This window comes from Cucurbita moschata, unplaced genomic scaffold (genome assembly GCF_002738365.1).
Source record: "Cucurbita moschata cultivar Rifu unplaced genomic scaffold, Cmos_1.0 Cmo_Scf00060, whole genome shotgun sequence".
NCBI classification, from domain to species: Eukaryota; Viridiplantae; Streptophyta; class Magnoliopsida; order Cucurbitales; family Cucurbitaceae; genus Cucurbita; species Cucurbita moschata.
In genome coordinates this window covers 199141-214425 of record NW_019268576.1, presented here as the reverse complement: position 1 = coordinate 214425, position 15285 = coordinate 199141, and the positions used below count along the sequence as shown (strand labels likewise).

At 34.3% G+C, this 15285-nt stretch overlaps 3 protein-coding genes and 1 long non-coding RNA gene across 5 annotated transcripts in view; 2 read left to right on the top strand and 2 right to left on the bottom strand.

The window, feature by feature from the left end:
* Positions 1-1021: 1021 nt before the first annotated feature.
* On the top strand, positions 1022-7674 carry LOC111436933. Of its 2 annotated transcripts, XM_023074727.1 has the most exons (8): positions 1022-1254; positions 2466-2589; positions 3163-3374; positions 3495-3553; positions 3632-5497; positions 5659-5809; positions 5895-6538; positions 7534-7674. In XM_023074727.1, the coding sequence occupies exons 3-7, from the start codon at positions 3254-3256 to the stop codon at positions 6509-6511; spliced, it is 2814 nt and encodes a 937-aa protein (XP_022930495.1). In that variant the 5' UTR covers positions 1022-1254; positions 2466-2589; positions 3163-3253; the 3' UTR covers positions 6512-6538; positions 7534-7674. The 2 variants fall into 2 exon arrangements, with proteins under 2 accessions (XP_022930495.1, XP_022930494.1); XM_023074726.1 differs by lacking the exon at positions 2466-2589.
* LOC111436936 (transcription factor MYB111-like) lies at positions 6787-11851 on the bottom strand. The gene is made up of 3 exons (XM_023074731.1): positions 11496-11851; positions 11202-11331; positions 6787-7559 (listed from the first exon to the last, which is right to left on the bottom strand). The coding sequence occupies exons 1-3, from the start codon at positions 11632-11634 to the stop codon at positions 6923-6925; spliced, it is 906 nt and encodes a 301-aa protein (XP_022930499.1). The 5' UTR covers positions 11635-11851; the 3' UTR covers positions 6787-6922.
* Positions 8175-9870, top strand: LOC111436939. The gene is made up of 3 exons (XR_002709361.1): positions 8175-8248; positions 8286-8374; positions 9858-9870. It is a non-coding gene; the product is annotated as an uncharacterized LOC111436939 (long non-coding RNA).
* A 1016-nt stretch (positions 11852-12867) lies between the features above and the next one.
* LOC111436935 (AMSH-like ubiquitin thioesterase 3) overlaps positions 12868-15285 on the bottom strand; it is a 5050-nt gene continuing 2632 nt past the window's right edge. Inside the window, exons 8-14 of the mRNA XM_023074730.1 lie at positions 14818-15130; positions 14592-14681; positions 14450-14512; positions 14097-14171; positions 13490-13552; positions 13346-13398; positions 12868-13266 (exon numbers count right to left, since the gene is read on the bottom strand). Of these exons, the coding sequence (XP_022930498.1) occupies positions 13092-13266; positions 13346-13398; positions 13490-13552; positions 14097-14171; positions 14450-14512; positions 14592-14681; positions 14818-15130 (832 nt within the window). The 3' untranslated portion in view covers positions 12868-13091. The remainder of the gene's footprint in view (positions 13267-13345; positions 13399-13489; positions 13553-14096; positions 14172-14449; positions 14513-14591; positions 14682-14817; positions 15131-15285) is intronic.

The following is a 15285-nucleotide window of genomic DNA, read 5'->3' as shown; positions in this document are numbered from 1 at the left end:
GGGAAGCCCAAACCATGAGAGCTTATACTCGAAGTGAACAATATATGGAGAGTCGTGTTGATCTAACAATATCAATTAAATATTAATTGAAAAGATAAAACATAAAAAATATAAATAAAAAAGCCCATAAATATAAGTTTCTATATTGCGAAAAATATTTGGCCTGATATTGTTTTCAATGAAAACTGACGTTTGGCCTTACGGATGATTTTTGTTATTTGATAACGGCTTACCTACTAAAAGATTAGTTGGTATAAAGAATAGATGGACCAACAAAAATGTTAATTACTTATTTATTTTTTTAAATGTAATAATTTTTAATTAGAAAATTTAAATGAATTTGTGGGGTCAGGAATCTCAATATTGATCTTTTTTCCTTTTTCAATTTTTTAAAGCAATTTTTGTTATTAGTTTATTAATTATATTATTTAATATAATAACTTAAATTAATTAAGTTTGGCTTTATGTTACAATTAATCATTATTTAGAAAGTGAAATCTAAGATTTTATATGAATTTTTCTTTTTGAATTTATTTGTACAATAATATCGATTTACTTTCGCATTTTGCGATGCCGAGCAAAAGTAAAGGATGCCAAAAGCAGAGAAAAGTGTTTGTTTTCACTCTGAGGCACGAAAATTTGTGTGCTTTCTAGTTCTTCATGTGACACGTAGCTATTTCGGGGTTGGGCTTAGGCATTAAAGTATTCACGAACTGCCACGTCACTAATCGTAGCGATCGTTATCCGGTTGAGGGCGGTGATTTTATCATTGCCATTGATCACCAATGAATGGATTCCAGCGTTTTGAATTTGAAATCTGTAATCTCTCTCTCTACGGTCTAAACAGACGTTACAAAGCTCTTTCGATTCTTTAAAAATAAATAAATAAATAAAAACTTTTGAATTTATATTTTTTTTAAAAAAATAAATTTAGTTTTTGAAATTCCTTCAAGAAAAAAAAAAAAAAAACAAATAACAACGTTCTCATTTTATCCAACTCATTACTTCGCAGACCCACTTCCTCTGTGAGTCTGTAGTAACAATTAAGAGAGCCATAGCCAATTCTCTCTCTCTCTCTCTCTCTCTCTCCATCTCTCGCTCTCGAGACTGTGGCCGATTAGTCTCCATTTTATCCTTTTACGAAATCGAAATCTCTGTGATCGTAATCGATTGAGGTGCATTTCTAGGAGAAAGAAAACGATACAGCTTGAAGAAGAGCGCAACGGTTTACTGATTTCACGATTTCTTTCTAAGGTTTGGTCCTGAAATCTTCTTGTTTAATTTTTGGACTGTAGATTCTCATTGTTTGATTTATGCAATTCTGCTCTATTTTGGAGCAAGTCTGTGAACAAAATTAAGAAACTAGAAGGTTTAGTCGATTGATTCACTTGTTCATTGTTTACCTTGACTTTGTTGAATCGATGTTAGCTTCCTGTTTGTTGTCTGCGTTCCTTCTTTTGTATTGTTTACCTTGACTTTGTTGAATCGATGTTAGCTTCCTGTTTGTTGTCTGCGTTCCTTCTTTTGTATTTAAACTGTTTGGATTGTTGAATCGATGTTAGCTTCCTGTTTGTTGTCTGCGTTCCTTCTTTTGTATTTAAACTGTTTGGACTGTAGATTCTCATTGTTTGATATATGTAATTCTGCTCTATTTTGGTGCAAGTTTGTGAACAAAATTAAGAAACTAGAAGGTTTAGTCGATTGATTCACTTGTTCGTTGTTTACCTTGACTTTGTTGAATCGATGTTAGCTTCCTGTTTGTTGTCTGCGTTCCTTCTTTTGTATTTAAACTGTTTGGACTGTAGATTCTCATTGTTTGATATATGTAATTCTGCTCTATTTTGGTGCAAGTTTGTGAACAAAATTAAGAAACTAGAAGGTTTAGTCGATTGATTCACTTGTTCATTGTTTACCTTGACTTTGTTGAATCGATGTTAGCTTCCTGTTTGTTGTCTGCGTTCCTTCTTTTGTATTTAAACTGTTTGGACTGTAGATTCTCATTGTTTGATATATGTAATTCTGCTCTATTTTGGTGCAAGTTTGTGAACAAAATTAAGAAACTAGAAGGTTTAGTCGATTGATTCACTTGTTCGTTGTTTACCTTGACTTTGTTGAATCGATGTTAGCTTCCTGTTTGTTGTCTGCGTTCCTTCTTTTGTATTTAAACTGTTTGGACTGTAGATTCTCATTGTTTGATATATGTAATTCTGCTCTATTTTGGTGCAAGTTTGTGAATAAAATTAAGAAACTAGAAGGTTTAGTCGATTGATTCACTTGTTCGTTGTTTACCTTGACTTTGTTGAATCGATGTTAACTTCCTGTTTGTTGTCTGCGTTCCTTCTTTTGTATTTAAACTGTTTGCACTGTTTAGTTTCTTTGCAAGTTGTAGGTATAGGAAGTTTAAAATGATCGATCGATGTCAGTTCCATCAAATTGGATTGAGAATCTGAGAGTTTGTGGTTGAGATGAGATGTTATCATTGCGTGTACATCGACGAATGCAATAGACAACAAGCATTTCTAGGAGAAAGAAGGAGATAGCAGCCAGAAGATGAGCGCAATGCTTAGATGATCTTCCTCTTTATTTTAGGTTTTCGCCTCGAAATCTTCTTGATTAATTTTTGGATTCTAGGATCTCATGGTTTGATTTCTTCGATTACGCTCTATTTTAGGTTAATTTTGTAAACAGGAAACCGAATTAGAAGGCTTATTCGATAAGTCTCTCGTTTTGTTGTTTACTTTACCTTGAGTTCTGTCGGTGGCTCTCTATTCGTTTTCTGCGTTCCTTAGTTTTCTTTTTAGTTTTATGAACGCTTTAATTTCTTTGAAAAATGTTGTGAGACGAAGTCTATGTCAGTTCCGTCAATTTCGGATTTAGAATTAGTGCATATTGTGGTTAAGTTGAGATGTTACACTTATCATTACGTCTGCATCAATCGATGCTTTATATTACATCATAACAACCATATATCAAGAAAAACGAGGCACCTTAAACTCCCGATTTGTCTCATCTTTGACTTTGTTTTCGTCCATTTGTTCGTGGATTATTTGAAAAACTTAGCCTAATGAAATTCTCGATTCAGTTCAATTTTGACAGTTGATGGACTAAATTGCAAATTTTCATCTGCTAATTCATTGAGAAATAAACTGCTTGTAAATGCAGATGGATCGGTGGACTGAACCGTGTATACTATGCCCTATCTAGTTTCTTTTCCCCAAATGTGCTGAATTGACCTCTGTTTTCATAGAGGAAAATGGGAGTTGAGAAAGACGGTTCGCAAAATGGAGGAAGTTATGGTGGTGGATTTTTCCACTTGTTTGATTGGACTGCTAAATCTCGAAAGAGATTGTTCTCCAGCAAACCGGATGTACAAGGTACGATATCATTTTTTCAACTGTAAATTATGCGGGAAGCCTTTTCATCTCGTGCTTGTGTTATCACACTGTTGTATGTATTATGTCGTCTTTGAACTACATTTTTGCTTCTCTCCACAGAGCGTTCTAAACAAGGGAATAGAAGTGCTGGAAACTCGCCCTTGACACAGGCTCATCTGGTGAGTGGAACAACATTTGTACATTGATTTCTTTTCCATCTATCTAGATTTATGATTGATTCTTGTAATTATTTCCAGATAGGTTTGGATGAATGTGGAACAGGGCGAAGTATTAAAGGAAGCAGTGATTATAGTTGTTCTTCATCTGTGACGGAGGATGAAGGATGCGGAGTTAAGGTCCCTGGGGTAGTTGCTAGGCTTATGGGATTGGATTCCTTACCGTCATCCCATTTTTCAGATACCTACTTTACCCCATCATTTGATACTCAATCTCTTCAAGAAGCTCCCAGCGATAGGGGAAGTTTCAATTACCGTCATGACTGCCCAATCATGTTCTCTGGTAATTTGCTCGATCCGGTTGATGACCGTGCAGCTGCTTCTTCTAGGAAACCTTCAGAAACAAAGCCTCATAAGATTATTAGCAGGCCGATAGAAAAGTTCCAAACAGAAATTCTTCCTCCTAAATCAGCCAAATCAATTCCAATTACTCACCATAAGCTTCTGTCCCCTATTAAGAGTCCTGCTTTCATTCCGACCAAGAATGCTGCTCACATAATGGAAGCTGCTGCAAGAATAATAGATTCTGTACCTCCAGCTACTACCAAAAGTAAAATTTCATCGATTGGATCTTCTTCAGCAGCACCCTTGAAGTTGCAAGCTCCAAAAGAAAAAATAGATATATCACAAAAAATGCCTCTAGTTAGGTCCTCTTCAGTTAGCTTGAAGGCCAAAGAATTAAAAGAGAAAGCAGAGTCCTCTCATAAATCAGCCAGGTTTCTTGAAACTTCTAGAAAGCCTTTGGAATCAAATGCCTCCAGGCTTTTGAAGGGACAGTCTATGAACAAAAGCTGGGATGGATCTCAAGATTCATCATCATTCAAGGTTTTACCTGATGCGGAATATAGTTCCTCCAAGAACAAAGGAAAATCCATATCACTTGCAATACAAGCAAAAGTTAATGTACAAAGAAGAGAAAATGTGAATACCCATAGCCATAGAAATTTTACTGGCCAGAAACAACAGAATGAGGGGAAGTCAAGTCAGCCCTTAAAGACACAGACAAGCTCTCAGAAAAATCTGCACGTACAATCCTCTGTCTGCAATGCTTCTAATAACCATCCTCTCAAGCAGAATAACCAGAGACAAAACTGCCATGTTGACAGGGTAAAATTACCATCAAAGAAACCAATTTCCAACACTGAGGGAAAGAAATCACTTAATGAAAATTTTTCTTTTAGACATCGAAGAAATGCAGGAAGAGTTGTCGTCGGTTCAAAAGCTGGTGCCAGGAAGACAGGCTTGGACATATCCGACAGGGAAAGGGTAGACTTGCATTCTAATGCAAAAAATCTTCCTAGGAAGAAACGGTCAATCGATCGGGATCAACGCTTTGATAAGAAACAAGCCAGGGATGATATGTTAACTGACAAAATCCAGATGTCAATTCATTCAAATTCAAACAATATTGCCGACAGTTCTTCTAGTAGTTTGGCTCAAGATTGCAGAAAAAAGGGGACAGACATTGTTTCTTTTACATTTACTGCCCCACTTACAAGGAAGGTGCCTGGATCTGATACCTATGGTCACATTGACTCAAAACTTAGAGGGCCGCATGGATCAGATAGTTTGAAGTCATCCTCAATAGAGTGCAATATAATTGGAGAAAATGCCTTGAGTGCACTTTTAGAGCAGAAGTTAAGAGAACTAATTGATAAGGTTGAGTCCTCCTCCCCTAGCATCGAATCTATCACTAGAGGATCTGAGAGTTCTTGTTTATCGACTTCTGATCATCTTTCACCCTCTCTTGATACGCTCGATACGTTGTCCACAAAGTTGAATGAGACGATCCAGCAAAGTTCGGTTTGCAGCAAGCAATCTGGTCTATATAGTTTTGATTATTCTTCTACTGATTCTTCGTTACAAGGATTAAAGCAAGAATTCCCGGTATGTGAACTTTGTCCTCAACTTTTTGAATTTTTCATGCACTTTTCTGCATTTTTTTTTTGCATCACAACATGTTTTATTACCTGCATTGTCCATTTTAGTGCTTCGATGGGTCTTATTAAAATGTCCCTTACATGATTGAGAACATACGTGTTTTTCAGTTAGTTCATAGGATTGAAGAATGTAGCAGTAATAGTATTGATGCTGATGCTGAGCAGTTGCTCAAAGTTCGACATCCGAGTCCCGTCTCGATTCTTGAACATTCGTTTTCATCTGAAAGCTGTGACTCATCAGATAGTAACAGCAGAGAAGGTAGATGATTTTGTCGTACCAAGCAGAAATTACTCCTAGTTGCGCATTGCATATGACATGACTAAACTGTCTTTCAATTTAACAGGAAACAAGTTTTGTTCATCAATCCAAGGCCAAGATGTTATTGAAGCTGATGCAGAGTTGCTTGATTCTGCATCCTCCTTAACCAACGAAGCTCCAACAAGTAAGTTCAGTTCATCAATCTCGAAATGTAGTACAGGACGTACCGTGTGGGAACTAGAATACATAAAGGACATACTCTGTGATGTGGAGTTGATGTTCAACGATTATGTATTGGGACGCTCCCGTGAAGTCATAAACCCTTATCTATTCAATATATTAGAGAATCAAAACAAAGGATCGGAGCAAAGGGTTAGACGGAAGGCATTATTTGATTGCGTTTGTGAATGTTTGGACTTGAGATGTAGACAGTACGTAGGCGGAGGGTATAAAATGTGGGGAAAAGGATTGGGAGTATTGGGAAGAAAGGAACAGTTAGGCAAAGAGATTTGGAAGGAGATTTCAGAGTGGAGCGGAATGGGGGATTGCATGGTGGATGAATTAGTTGACAACGACATGAGTTGCTGGCATGGACGATGGTTGGACTTTGAAGTTGACGCTTTCACAATCGGAGTCGAACTCGAATCTCAAATTCTTGATTCTTTAGTTGAAGAAGTGCTTGGTGATATCGCCATTCCTTAAAAGAAGCCACCCAACCATATTTTCCAGGTATTCTTTCGGCCCCTAAATTTAATCGTATCTTGAAATGTTTCTTGTTTGGAATTCAAATTATTATATTGTCATTATTGTGCTCGAATGTGAATTTCGCAAAAAAAACTCTTTAACACACGCACAATAGGATTGTAGAGCACAGGACCCTATCCTGAACCATTAGCCTAATCCTCTTCGTCATTTAATATAGTATTTTTTTGGTGTCTTTTTAGTTAGGGAGGGGGAGATATCGTAGGCCTGACAAATTATTGAGAATGGGCTTTTTCTTTTTCTTCGGCTTCAAGTTTTAGATGAATTATAATCTACTAGCATTAGTCACTGGCCTTATTACAGTAAATTTTAGAGAGATTACCTATAGGAATAAAAATATTGGGCAACATTTCAAAGACATTCTTCTCCTTTCCCATTGGTATTCGCCCAATAAAACCAAGATGATGGTTCTTTGAAATTCTGGCCTAAGACCCCCCCGTCATCTTCCCAGTTCCAATTGAGCCATTCACTGTTGAAATTGGAATTGATTGATGAAGCCCACGCAGAAGAAGAGTAGTACAACTCCTCGCTCTCTATATTTGAACTCCAAACACTATTTTCTCTCTCGTCGATACCTTTTATTGTTTCATCGATCAATTCATTTGATCCCAGTTCCCAAGTTTCCTTTTCCTCTACTTTCGGATCCTTCATAGCTGTGTTACTGGTTTCTTTCTTTTCCTCCTCATCGCTTTTAATTGGTTCCTTCTCCGCACCTTCCAATCGAGAATTGCTTCCCGCGTCGTGAAGTGCTACTTTTGCTATGGAATTAGATTGGGAACTTTCAAGTGGGGTAGTTTGTTTCTTGTTCTTTTTTAGTACGGCTGATTTTTTTGGTCGGCCTCGGTTGCTTCTCTTTGAAAGATCGGCGCTTTCAGGAGCATCTTTTTTGGCGGTGGTACTGTAAATTTTCTTACTCAAACGAGAATTCCAGTAGTTTTTTATTTCGTTATCTGTTCGCCCAGGTAAATTTCCAGCAATAAGAGACCACCTACAAGAACAGTACATAATTGGAAATAAGGGGCAAGGTACGTCTTTTAATTTTAAAATAATGGGTAAATTACAGATTTGACTATGGTTTGGAGAAAGTTAGAATTTAATCTTTCTGATTTTTTAAAGAGTTTTCTTACTTGGTTGCTAGAAACTACTAATAAAGATTATATTGCAAAACCAAATTTATGATGCTTTATTAAACAGAGATTCTAACCTTTTAAACTGTATGAACTAAATTTAATATTTTTTTCAAATCATATAGACTTCATTATACAAGTAGAGAAGGTAGCTATAGGAGGGTTTTTATTTTTCTAAAAGTTAAAAGAGGGGAAAAGCATTAGAGGGAATTTTATTCTAGGGAAAGATAAGTTGGGCAGTAATGAGATGAGAGAACTTTGGGAGAGAATATTTTTAAAATGCAAACAATGATATTATTGAACTAACAACCCCCCTACTTTCAAAAAAATGTGTAAGCCAAGAAAAACGTACCATGAAATTTTTTTTATAAAATGACAAACCAAAGGAAAAAAACGCATTAAAGTTTGATAAAAAGTATGTTTGATTCGAAATAAGGCAAAACATAGAAAACGACAGATTCAAGATGGTTCTCCAAATATTGTTATCATTTTCGATAGTCTTGAAAAAAAATTAGCTGCCGAGATACCTACTCATACGTCTATCAATTCAGTTTACTAATATGTAATAATTTCTGAAATTAGCATAGATAGTCACACCAGTTTACTAATAATTAGCCTTCAATAATTTCTGAAAACACTCTAATATGACCTCTAATGTTAATTTGATGTTAATATTGTTAGTGTGTAATAATTGTTCCCAAGTTGATAAAACTATGAATACTCCTTCCCACTACAAGCAGACTACGATACATGCATAAACACAATTTTTAAAATCTAAAAATTAGAAGAGAAATAAGTTGTTACGTTATAAATTTAATTTTTAAAATCTAAAAACTAGAAGAAAAATAAATAGTTATGAAGGGTACCTTCTAGGTTTCGCCATGTAACTGAAACACCAATCATCATCACTATGTGATAATATGTTATAACGGTGAATAATAATAACTAACCAAATCAAGGGGCCACCATGCGGTATGGTAACTTGCATTTAATACTATGCAGTATGGCCAAAATGAATTAAAATAAAATAAAATAAAATAAATGGCAGTGTGGTAACTTACATTTAATACTAAGATTTCTAGATCATTTACTCATCTAACTAACTAAATCAAGGGGCCACTATGGTTTAATGGGCTGGCTTCCATGAATGAACTATGCACTAAATGACCGCACGTGGAAGATCGAAATAATACTAAAACAAACAATAATTACTAAAATAGAAAATTTTAAATTAAAATATAAAAACTCGGAAAATTGAAATAATACTAAAAAACCAATAATTACTAAAAGAGAAAATTAAAATTAAAAACCTGTAATGACGCTTTTGTTTATTTAAAGGAGAATGATAAGACACGTCAGTGGAAAGAGAATGAAAGCGATGTGTTCTTTCCAACGTCAGTCCCGTGAGGACAACAGAAAAGGGGAATTGAAATGGCACTACATGGACAGTGCGTTACGCGTGGTAGTGCCTCTTTAAAATAAAATAATTATTTTATTATCTTTGTTAATATTTCAGACAATTAATATCGAAGTGTAATGTATCTCCAATTATACCGAGACAATCTTCTCATTTTAGTCATTTTTAAAAACCTTAAAATTAATATATTCTAAATAAGTTTCAAGTTAATTTTTTTTATTAAATTCAGCAAAATAATAATATTAATAATAATAATAATCTCTTTTCAACGAAAGAGATATTGAAATATATTTCAAAAGTTCAGAAAAGAGGCACAGAAAATCTAAATTTATAAAATAAAAAAAATTAATAATATATATTAATATGAAGATTTACTAAATGAATAAGAAGTAAATTTCAAGAAAGACTAGAAATTAAAATAAAACAAGTTACGAAGCAAAATAGTATTCTGACCAATAGAAAACAAAAATTAACAGGCAAAAACTCCTTTTTTTTTAGAGAGAATAATTTCATTTAAAGAACTAATAAGTTGTGGTGGATACCTAAAATATATTCATTTTAAAATTTTATTAAAATAAAAATTAATTATAAAAAAATGCTAGACACTAATTTTAAGACTTATCAAAAGAATAAAAACTAAATTTCAAACACTTGAAAGCCTAGAGCCTCAAATAAATCAAGTTACAAACAAAATAGTATTCCAACACAGAAACAAAATTATCAAGCAAAAGCTTATTTTTAGAAAGAATAATTTCATTTAAACTAATAACAAAATTAACATTCCGTGTTCTTAACATTTTTCTTTTTTGTCTATTTCCTTTTCTTTTCTGTTGTTAATTTTGACTAGAATTCTTCAATACTATGTGTTAGTCATTAATCTGGATTTAGTATACATAAAAATATTATGAAATCACAATGATAAAGAAAAAAGTAATAAATAAAAAGTTCAAATGTGCTCAAAGAAAAGGATTGTGATGATCAAGAAGAGAACGATGTGGACGAGAATAAAAAGCGAAGTCAGTTGGAGAAGCATCAAATGAAATTAAAAGGAAAAAAAAAAGACGAAAAAAGGATTGTGATGATCAAGAAGAGAACGATGTGAACAAGAACACAGCCGAAGTCAGTTGGAGAAGCATCAAATGAAATTAAAAGGAAAAAAAAAAGACGAAAAAAGGATTGTGATGATCAACAAGAGAATGATGTGGACAAGAACACAAAGCCGAAGTCAGTTGGAGAAGCTTCAAATGAAATTAAAAGGAAAAAAAAAACGAAAAAAGGATTGTGATGATCAACAAGAGAACGATGCGGACAAGAACACAAAGCCGAAGTCAGTTGGATAAGCATCAAATGAAATTAAAAGGAAAAAAAAAGATGAAAAAAAGGATTGTGATGATCAAGAAGAGAACGATGTGGACAAGAACACAGAGCCGAAGTCACTAGGAGAAGCATCAAATGAAATTAAAAAGAAAAGAAAAGACGAAAAAAGGATTGTGATGATCAAGAAGAGAACGATGTGGACAAGAACACAAAGCCGAAGTCCGTTGGAGAAGCATCAAATGAAATTAAAAGGAAAAAAAAAAGGCGAGAAAATCAGAAAAGGAGAAAAAATAAAATAAAAATAAAAGTTCGAACGTGCCAAACAGAAAATCATTATGAGGATGAGGAAAAGAATGATGTAGACAAGAATAACACAGCAGGAGTCAATTGTGGAGCTTAAAATGAAAATTACAAGAGGAAAAGAAATAAAATCACAAAAGATGAGAATACAAAAAAAATAAATTAATTAAAATTTCAAATGTGCTATAAAATGATTGTGATGATCAAGAAGAAGAAGAGAATAACAAAACACGAGGTCAGTTGTGAAGCTTCAAATGGTGATTTACTCATACAAATTGCGTTTATTTGAGATTCTATACTCCGATTGAACTTTATTATCGAGGAGTAAAATTATGTTAGAAATTAAAGTGGAAAACTATGTTTGAAATCAAGGTGTAAAAATATGTTTGAAAACTGCAATGCTTCCATGCTTCCTCGCTATCAATCTTAATTGTGAGAAGAAGAAAAAAAAAAGGAGAGAGAAACGAACCGATTGCCGAAAGTCGTGTGCAATTTGAGAATAGTTTCATCTTCTTGTTGAGTGATATTCCCTCTCTTCAAATCCGCTCTCAAGTAATTAATCCATCGCAACCTGCAACTCTTTCCACATCTCAACAGTCCTAAATTTTCACACACACATTCAGGACCAATTCGTAATCATAGACAGAACCAGAAGAAGCCAAATCAATTCAAAATCTCAGACAGAACCAGAAGAATCGCAGTACTTAATCGCACAAAAAAAAAACAAAAACAAAAACAAATATCAAATCGAAATCAATCTCACCAGCATTCTTCGGCAACAATCTCCACGAACCTTCTCCGTTCGCTTCGATATACTTCTTCAGTTTATTGTCTTCCACCGCCGTCCAGCGGCCTCTTCTCAGCCCTTCCTTCTCACAGCACGGTGTTCTCCCCATCCTCATGAACAGACACTTGCCTGAAAGAGATCAGATGAATTGTCTCTCAACGCCTTATATAGACTCGCACATCTTCCTTCACAACCTGCTTTGTTAATGGAAGATCACTCTCTCTCTCTCTAAATTCTCTCTCTCTCTCTAAATTCTCTCTCTAAAATAGTGGAAATGCTCGTGAATGGCATAGGGAGCAGTACCACAGTACATAAGCCTACGACTATGGGCCTATTCTATATTATATAAGGCAGTTATAATGAAGCTAAGAGAGCCTAAAATTGAAAAGAGCTTGTAAAATGTCCTTTTTGCCCTTTGGAATTTGATTTAATTCCAATTTGACATTGGAGATCCCTCTTCGTCAACTTCAAATTATATTTTTAAATTTTCTTTTCAAATTATAAAATCGTTTATTTTAAGCTTAGGAATTAAATATTAGTGGACGTATCAATATTTCACATATTTATTAGTTTGACTTCAAACAGATGAATCATCATAACAAAATATAACCTAATATGAATATAATACTACCATAAGTACTTTAATTTATTTAAAATGTATAAAATATGTATTTACATATCAAAAAAAATTTAAAGATTTTTCAAAAAAGAAATAAGAAATATCCATAAACTATTAATATACATAATCTAGTATATATGGTCGTTGAATAGGCATACTACTTATAAGGTCGAAGATTATTTTCAATCCACAAACTTCATATTAGAACTAAAAATTATTTCACTTTTTATTGTTCATCCTTGCAATAATATATATTAACAATTCTTATACTTTTTTTGTTCAGTTATTTTATATATTAAAAAATGCAATATTTAGAATGTGGTCCTCATTCTGTAGTTTAATTTTCTCCTATTTCCATTCTAATTAGGCAAATGGGTTTGAAATTATATAGACCATAAGCTTTAACCATTATGAATAATTACGTATAAAATTATGAAACCTCGTGGATGTCTACGGTCCCTACAGCTGTCCAAAATCTGTGGTGCCACGTGTTCCATTGGTTGATTTGCCAATTAATCAAATTCATTAAATTAATGATGAAAACTACACTTAAAAGCCAACATGTAAATATATATATAAAATATATTTTTTCAAAATCTCTTTCATTAATGTTGAAAGAAATAATATAATATCGGGAGACTCGGGAGAGTAGAGACGTATTAACATTAAAATAATATAATATCACAAATAACGTCCACAGCAGAATGTAAAGGAAAGAAGGGGGAAGAATTGAAATGAAATGAAGTTATCATCTACACTATATAGCCAACGCTGTTCTTTCAACAAAGGGAAGCCAATCATGGCCACAGCCTGAACTCTCCCAACAATGGCAGTAACTCAACTGGATTTGCAAATTACAAAATTTACAGAGCTGTCGTCGGGGCGAAGTTTAAGGTACTCATTCTCGGGGTGCTATACAAGTTCCCTTATAAAGAGTGTCAGCAATCAAGATCTTACCTTAGATCGATAACGTCAAACTTCGAGTTGGGATTCATCAAAACATGAGAGCAGTGCTCATAGAGTGGACTCCCATCTTCAGGCTCCTCATGGGGATGAAACCCGCGCTGTTGGCAGTTGCGGATGACCGACACACCACCTGGATCGGACAGATGAAATATTCCATATGGACTGCAACAGCATTGGGATATGTTAAACAAATGATGCTACTTAAGAGTGGTTGAAGGAATGGAGGGGAGGGGGAAAACACCTTGATTCATCCGTAGGAGCCATGACGATTGCAATAGCTTCTGGTAGCATAATCTGAAAAAGCCAAACATATTCTGTGATAGGACACTAGGGATAAAAAAACAAAAAAACAAAAAAACAAAAGAGAGTAGAATTGTTATATTACCTGGTACGAGTAATGTGTGTGCAAATCCACAGATGACATGAAACACGTTTGTGATGGGTGTGTCTGAAAATCAAACAAGAATCAGAGACATGTAAAACAGAAGTTTCTCGTATTCCAGTAAATAACGCGAGCTAAACAGAATCGTTAAAAGCCGAAAATTCCGATATTCTCAAGAACAAATATAATAAAGAATGCTTTTCAGTTTTATTAAGAGCATCCATCTCAAGACATCACTACATAGCAAGTCAACTGAAGTGAAATAAACAGAGCTTATTGACTAATAAAGAATGCTTGTTCAGGATAATAATAAGTGTATTGAGCATATCAAGGTTATACGTAGTTTCATTGCTTATGTGGTTGATCTTGAAAAGGGTCATTTTCGGTGTAAGGTTAGAATGTCAGGCCTCTCAAATGTCTATCTAGATTGGGATATTCTTGCACGAGCAATAATATTACAGCAATTCATCTTCTGTTCTATCAGTGTCAGAAAGTGCAATGAATATTAAAGACAAAACTAAACTATTTATGCAGAGAAGTCGAGAAATCAACATAATTTTTATAATTTGGTGTCCCAAATTCTATTTGCATAAAGAGCCAGAAAGCTTACATGGATCCAACCAAGAGGGAAAAGTGATAATCTGTCTTGAACTTCAAATATTTCCTCCTCATTCAACGTTTGGCACTGAATATTTATTTAAAAAAAGAAAAGATAGAATGAGTATTGATTGAATACAACAGTGGTAGCTAACTAAAGCTCAATCAAGTAACCCTCGAGTCAGTTATAACCATATATGAACCAATAGCATAGGAATGTACGTAGAATGTAAAACAATTAAAACTCAAACATACTTCAAGTAGCAGTCAAAATGAAAACCAAACATTCAAGAGCAGTGAAAACCAACGGCGTGGAAGGAATTTCTAATTTTAACTTGAACAGATGAAAAGTAATTATATTCTTACGGAATCTGATGTTGATTCTTGCTTCGGGACTATGAGCGTAGATATGTAAAAAACCCTGTTTTTCTGCAAATATATGATGAAGTATGAGAACAAAACTAGAGAATCTTTACAAATTTACAATAAACCATTAATTTGTTCTTACCAGTGAGCCAGCTAAAACACCACAAGTCTCCAGATTCTTATTTGTATTTTCTCGGGCCAATCTCAAGAAATCATCCAGCATTTTTACTGGCTGCGCCAAACAGTAAAAGTAAACAATATCATATTGGAAGATATACGAAAATCAATTAATTGCTTTCGGAAGATATACGAAAATCAATTAATTGCTTTCGGAAGTTATAAACGAAAATCAAAGAGAGAAGGCCTACAATGTGTAAATGTTGGAACTCAGGTCCATCCTGTGATTGTTTTGCCACTCCAGGCCTTGGATCCGCAACTTTAGATGGGGGAATCGTCGCATATTCCTGCTGAACCTTAGCAAGAACAGGAGGAGGAGAAGGTTGTTTGACCAATGTGAAAGGATCTTCCCTTACTTCTGTTATCAATGGAGGAGTAGACATGTCTGCAGGATGAGGCCAAAGGCCATCGTCTAGCGAGAGTACCGACTTCATCATCGACGTAACACCTCCTGGACCACCATCTTTTTGTGCCGCTAGATCACATTGTTCAATTTGATTCAATCTGCAAGAATTTGAAGGATCCAGATAAATTTTCAAGAAAACATTATCAGAGGAAAACTGAAACAGCAAAATCAAAATATTAATCACATTAAGCTTTCGTTATCAGGAAGGTTGCTCAAAACACAGAAGACAAAAAAAAAAAAAAAAAAAAAAAAA

Coding starts and splice junctions, on each gene's coding strand:
- LOC111436933 (XM_023074726.1), top strand. CDS start 3,254: ATGGGAGTTGAGAAAGACGGTTCGCAAAATGGAGGAAGTTATGGTGGT. Junction 3,375..3,494: donor CAGCAAACCGGATGTACAAG/GTACGATATCAT, acceptor TTCTCTCCACAG/AGCGTTCTAAACAAGGGAAT. Junction 3,554..3,631: donor CCTTGACACAGGCTCATCTG/GTGAGTGGAACA, acceptor AATTATTTCCAG/ATAGGTTTGGATGAATGTGG.
- LOC111436936 (XM_023074731.1), bottom strand. CDS start 11,634: ATGAGGATGGGGAGAACACCGTGCTGTGAGAAGGAAGGGCTGAGAAGA. Junction 11,332..11,495: donor ATTGTTGCCGAAGAATGCTG/GTGAGATTGATT, acceptor GTGAAAATTTAG/GACTGTTGAGATGTGGAAAG. Junction 7,560..11,201: donor CACACGACTTTCGGCAATCG/GTTCGTTTCTCT, acceptor CTGTTCTTGTAG/GTGGTCTCTTATTGCTGGAA.